At 39.0% G+C, this 6,754-nt stretch overlaps 1 protein-coding gene across 1 annotated transcript; it reads left to right on the forward strand.

Moving 5' to 3' along the window:
- Nucleotides 1-4,838: 4,838 nt before the first annotated feature.
- On the forward strand, nucleotides 4,839-6,019 carry LOC114649304 (achaete-scute homolog 5-like). Its single transcript, XM_028798808.2, has one exon. It carries the CDS (start codon nucleotides 4,972-4,974, stop codon nucleotides 5,623-5,625), a length of 654 nt encoding a protein of 217 aa, XP_028654641.1. The 5' UTR covers nucleotides 4,839-4,971; the 3' UTR covers nucleotides 5,626-6,019.
- The last annotated feature ends 735 nt before the right edge of the window (nucleotides 6,020-6,754 follow it).

A 6,754-nucleotide genomic window follows, 5' to 3' on the forward strand; every position in this document is an offset into this window, starting at 1 on the left:
ACAGAAATGTAATAATTACTTAGTGTTTATTTTTTTGTGAAAATTATAAGAAGCCCCAGTTCAAAGCACCACACAAGACATACATACATTTCTGTCTTGCAAAAGCCCTGTCATTTCTTATAGTGTACTGCAATCATCATTCTCACCAATGGCTACATAACTAAAGAGAAAAGCTTAGAGTGATCATTATTTTAATATATAACTATTTATCTGCTCCATCACACTCAAAATGAGCATCATATTGGCATAGTAGATGACACCTGGACTGGTCATTATGTGTCTGTAGAGTCTCTCTCTTTCTTTCTGTGACTCAGAAGTGATTTTGAATGTTTATGTATGAGAATGTGCCCTGTGATGAAAAGATGCTAGTTTCTCCCTGCACATAATGTTGTAAAAATACTACTCACCTGCTTTTGACCATGTACTGGAAAAATCAGGTTTGGAAAAAATGGATGACTATAGTCCAAAACTTTTTACAAGTCACCAGCAAGTAAAACAACAGATTTCCACTGAGAATCACCAATAGAATAGTAATTTGCATAATGAGTCAATGGTGAGGATCGATGTAATTGCCTTTCATTTCATAGTTCAATATATTAGCCACCAGGACACAAGACCTGACAGTTGTATTCTGAATGAAGAAAGTAGAAAGTCTGGACTAAATATCTGAAGTCTGAAGAATAACGGTGATACTTTATTCAACAACAAGAATAAAAATGTTATTGCATTCTTACGTGGCAAATATTTAACTATTCATAAAGACACAGACTGTTGAGTGTAGATAAACAAGTTAAACATACTGCATTGGAAATATTTAGTAGAAACTGTCAACAGTGCAGAGGTAGATTATTGTAACAGGGCAGCAATTGCTCCCAGATATCATGTGCAATATTCCTTTAAAAGTGCTTACATTCCATCTTGAACTTTTGATGTGGCCTGTGCCTTCTTATTTGGATAACTAAAAGCTGCTCACAGGGCTGCTGCAACAGTCCAAGGGGAATTCCAAAATATGTCTATGATCCTCTTCTCAATCAGACAAGAAGCCTGTGGGTGTGTTCAATGGCAAGCAAGCTCGTGTTTCTATGTTTTAAAGTACTGTGGTGTACACAAGGAGTTCATTGGGCAGTTAAGTACAGTGTTCGTTTATGTGTGCATAAAGTAAAAAAAAATGACGGTGTTGAAGTTTATGTTACATTACACATTATATATTATGAAACATTAAATGAAACAGGCACAAGTCTGAATCCCATCGGGGCTCATCATGTAACAATAACATATTTCCCTACTTGCCTGTAACCCAATTATAGAATTCATGTGAACCAATTTAATATTAATGCTAACTACAAACATTGCTACTGAAAACAAGAAAATGATTGATGAGTATAAATACAAATTAATGCATATTCCTGACAATGGGTGACTGGTTGGTAAGAGGCTACCAGGAGAACAGCTACCACCAAGTCTGGTGTAGGGCAAGATAAATAGCACCTATGATCATTGGTAAAAAGAGAGAGATTAAATTCAACACCCTCTAGGAGGTGAAAGGAGCTGTCATATATAGTGCCTCAGAAATACAATAGGTACAGATATATATGCAAGAAAAATACAGTCCCATTCTGCAGATGCCAGGGGTTCTTGAACCCCAACTTTGAGCAAGAGATAGGGCATGGAAGCCTTGTTAGAGGCCACAAGACTTTCTGTTCAACTGGTGGGAAGATATGGTCCCTAGCTAGGGAAGCTGGGTATATTTTGTTAACTGAAGGGTGTATTCAGGGGATTCCTGCACTAGACCTTACTCTTACACCACTGCTACAGTATGATTCATCACATAGTTACTGAAACAGTGGAGTGGTACTGTGTTTCCCTTTAAAGAAAAGTGACAGCTGGAAACATGGATTGGAGACCTGCTTCATTAAAATATTACTCAGATGACAGTACTGCAGGAGCACCAGATGCCACTAAGAACTGTTCTAGCCTTCCTTTCAGCCAAGGAAGGGCTGTCCTTGATCCAGGTTGACAAAGTTGATGCTACCTCATGCTACCAGAGGGGAATGCTTTTGTGTGGTACTTCAGAGCTGGGGAAGGCAGTGAGCACCCAACCTCTTACACATAGGCAACTACATGTAAAAAGATGCAGAACAGGATATATGTTGTCTTTATTTCCTTCATAGTATGCATTCTCACTATTATCCTTCCCTTGTGTTGTCTATTTATTTTTTAATAAACACATTATCGTTTTATATACTGTATATGAGCTCTTCTAGATACTTCAAGTATGGACAGATGCTCCTGTTGCTTTATGTATTTTTGGCTTTGGACTTCAAACCCTGAGGTTGTGGGTTCAGATTCTGTTACTGACACTGTATGGTCACTTCACCAACCTGTGTTCCATTTATAAAAACAAAAAAGAAACATAGCTAATTGTATATCAAATGTTGTAAGTCACCTTGAATAAAGGCTTTAGTCGAATGATAAGTGATAATAATATACGTTCTTATACTGTTTTCTTCTAATGGGGTGTTCTACTCATAGAACATGCATCTATACAAGGGCATGTTATGTGCGTTAATATATTATGTGTGTGCATGTGCTTAGAATGGACTAAGTACGAAATTCCCGTACTGTTGTGTGTGAATATGTACAGTATATTGCATTTAAGGTGTGTGGGTGCTGGGACAAATAATATGCACAGGTAGTTCATTTAGCATGTGTAGGGCACAGCTACAGTTAGGTCCATAAATATTTGGACAGAGACAACTTTTTTCTAATTTTGGTTCTGTACATTACCAAAATGAATTTTAAATGAAACAACTCAGATGTAGTTGAAGTGCAGACTTTCAGCTTTAATTCAGTGGGGTGAACAAAACGATTACATAAACATGTGAGGCAACTAAAGCATTTTTTTAACACAATCCCTTCATTTCAGGGGCTCAAAAGTAATTGGACAAATTCAATAACTGGAAATAAAATGTTCATTTCTAATACTTGGTTGAAAACCCTTTGCTGGTAATGACAGCCTGAAGTCTTGAACTCATGGACATCACCAGATGCTGGGTTTCCTCCTTTTTAATGCTCTGCCAGGCCTTTACTCCAGCGGCTTTCTGTCTGAAGTTTAGTCTTCAACAAGTGAAATGCATACTCAATTGGGTTAAGATCAGGTGACTGACTTGGCCATTCAAGAATTTTCCACTTCTTTGCTTTAATAAACTCCTGGGTTGCTTTGGCTGTATGTTTTGGGTCATTGTCCATCTGTATCATGAAACGCCGCCCAATCAATTTGACTGCATTTAGCTGGATTTGAGCAGACAGTATGTCTCTGAACTCCTCAGAATTCATTCGGCTGCTTCTGTCCTGTGTCACATCATCAATAAACACTAGTGTCCCAGTGCCACTGGCAGCCATGCACACCCGAGCCATCACACTGCCTCCACCGTGTTTTACAGATGATGTGGTATGCTTTGGATAATGAGCTGTTCCACGCCTTCTCCACACTTTTTTCTTGCCATCATTCTGGTAGAGGTTGATCTTGGTTTCATCTGTTCAAAGAATGTTTTTCCAGAACTGTGCTGGCTTTTTTAGATGTTCTTTAGCAAAGTCCAATCTAGCCTTTCTTTTCTTGAGGCTTATGAGTGGCTTGCACCTTGCAGTGCACCCTCTGTATTTACATATGCATATTCACATATGCAGAGAACACTAGCTCCTTGGGGTCCTTCCGATTTTAAATATTTTGTAAACATGCAAACGTCAAACTATCTTTTGTTAAAAGGCATATCCATAATAAATCTTTTCTTATGTTCTTTCATGCAGTCTTCTCTTTATGGTAGACTTGGATATCGATACCCCTACCCCCTGGAGAGTGTTGTTCACTTGGTTGGCTGTTGTGAAGGGGTTTCTCTTCACCAAGGAAATGATTCTGCGATCATCCACCACTGTTGTTTTCAGTGGATGTCCAGGTCTTTTTGCGTTGCTGACTTCACCAGTGCTTGCTTTCTTTCTCAGGATGTACCAAACTGTAGATTTTGCCACTTGTAATATTGTAGCAATTTCTCGGATGGGTTTTTTCTGTTTTCGCAGCTTAAGGATGGCTTCTTTCACCTGCATGGAGAGCTCCTTTGACCGCATGTTGTCTGTTCACAGCAAAATCTTCCACATGCAAGCACCGCACCTTAAATCAACTCCAGGCCTTTTATCTGCTTAATTGATAATGACATAACGATGGACTTGCCACACCTGCCCATGAAATAGCATTTGAGTCAATTGTCCAATTACTTTTGAGCCCCTGAAATGAAGGGATTGTGTTAAAAAATGCTTTAGTTGCCTCACATTTTTATGCAATCATTTTGTTCACCCCACTGAATTAAAGCTGAAAGTCTGTACATCAACTGCATCTGAGTTATTTCATTTAAAATTCATTGTGGTAATGTACAGAACCAAAATTAGAAAAAAGTTGTCTCTGTCCAAATATTTATGGACCTAACTGTATGTTAAGCAAGCTTTGATAATGAGTTGATAGTGTTCACTTTCTTCCAATCCGATCCATTATAAAAGTCGTGAAGGGGGTTCTGTTTTGCATGACAAATAACACAGTTACAAATAGCTTTTGGTGGCTGTGGTCCTCATGATTCACATATGCAGAGAACACTAGCTCCTTGGGGACCTTCAGATTTTAAATATTTTGTAAACATGCAAATATCAAACTATCTTTTGTTAAAAGACATATCCATAATAAAGCTTTTCTTATGTTCTTACCATAATGGATTAACATGGGATTTTACTGTCTGCTACATTCTTTCACTACAATTGTATAATCCTCTGTTCTATCTTTTGACAGTGCTTTCAGGAGGATGAGCCACAGGGATATAAAGTGATCTTCCAACCGCTGTGTGCCTTTGAGGTTGTTAGTGACAGTTTGCCTCGGCAAAGAACCTGCTGGTCAGCACTGAGTGTCCTCCTGCTCCAGAAAAATAGAAAATGAACAGTAACTTCTCTCTTTCGTTGATGGAGTGCACACCTACTGTTGTTCCTGGTGGTTGTGTACAGTATGGGATCACACCTTCAACTACCTGCTCCTCTTCTCAGCACCCTGCACATCAGCACCAATCTACCAGAGGTCAGGGTGACTCCTTGGCTCGTGTGCCTTTCTTTCTATACCCTGCTAACTTCGAAACCAGCTACTATGATGCCTCTTATGGAAGTGCTTTATTTCCTTATGTCCCTTTCCATGGCCATTTTGGGGTGTATGATTGCCCTTTTGAACCAGCTTTCATTCAGAAGCGGAATGAACGGGAGAGACAACGTGTAAAGTGTGTGAATGAGGGCTATGCCAGGTTGCGGGACCACCTTCCTGGCCCTGTCTCTGATAAACGCTTGAGTAAAGTAGAGACACTGAGGGCTGCTATACGTTACATCAAGTATTTGCAAGAGCTTATCAGTAGGACACCACCTGAGGGTATTGGTTTAGAGCATGAAAATGAAGACAAAAATGCAAGGACAAACAGGGGATGCAGGGCCAATACAGTGGAAAGTAATTCCAGACTGGACCATAATAGTGATGGTGAATGCCACCTTCTATCCTTTTCCTCTTCATCTTCACCATACTGTGAATCAGAGGATTCTGGCAATTAGAAAAAGCAAGAGACTGTAAAACATTCTTTATACTGTGATATTGACATCTGGAATGAAACAGTTTAGCTAAATGAATTACAAGCTGTAATTGGATGATGACAGCCAGAAGTCTGTTTATTAAACATCTGATATAGGACAAGAGTTGTATACAGTATAGATATGTTTGTCAAAAAGAACCGAGTGATGAGAATAAATGCAGAACACTCTTTCAGGTGTTCATTGACAGTGTATTATCTACAAGCTAAGGAGAAGTTGCTGCCAGAACCATAGCTTGCACTCAACATGGTGTTTGCAGCTGTTATCTTGTTAGTGTAGTGGGAACCTTGTCTAAAGGCTACACCTACTTGATATAAAGTTCTGGAAGGTGATCAGCACTGGACTGATCAGGTGAAACATAAGCCTGACTTGTTATTGAGACTGGCATGAGAAGGCAGAATCTTATGACATTATTGTTAACTTCAGGAAGCCAGCTCAAACCGCCACCAAGAATAAAAAAAACTCAAAACAATGTATTGTTCTTTACATCCAGTGATGTGCATTAATGGCTGTTTTTACTATGCTTTCAGAATCTATTTTGCTTCTAAACCATCTGCACCATCTGAGGTAATGCATACACCTCTTCAAAATTATAAATGCTCAGCATCTTGGTTCAAATATGGAAACTAGCCTGTAGCACTTGTATTGCTTTTCATCCCATGTAAACTACATACCATTGTCAAACACACATAATCTGGCCCTGGACATCATGTCAACCCACTACAGAACCATATCACATTCACATCTTTACTCACAAATTTCTAATCACCAGGGATGTGCAGTCATGAAAAGTAAAAAAAAAACTAATAATAATAAAATAAAATAAATTTGTCCACTGGTCTGTGCTATATATTTGTTTTCTGTATGATTCCAATAATTGTGATCATTTTAATAGTCAAAATCGCTGAATTTGTGCATTTCCTGTTTAAATAGAGGAGAGAAACGTGAGGTGTGGCAGCGATGAGACAAGCCTCACCTCACCTCGGACTGCGCTCTCCCTCACACACTGGGTTGATGCATGCAATTGGCACGTGCCTGTTGCTGTCTCTCTGTTTGTCACCAATATATTGTTTGCAGACATGTTCATTATACA

This window comes from Erpetoichthys calabaricus, chromosome 3 (genome assembly GCF_900747795.2).
Source record: "Erpetoichthys calabaricus chromosome 3, fErpCal1.3, whole genome shotgun sequence".
NCBI classification, from domain to species: domain Eukaryota; kingdom Metazoa; phylum Chordata; class Cladistia; order Polypteriformes; family Polypteridae; genus Erpetoichthys; species Erpetoichthys calabaricus.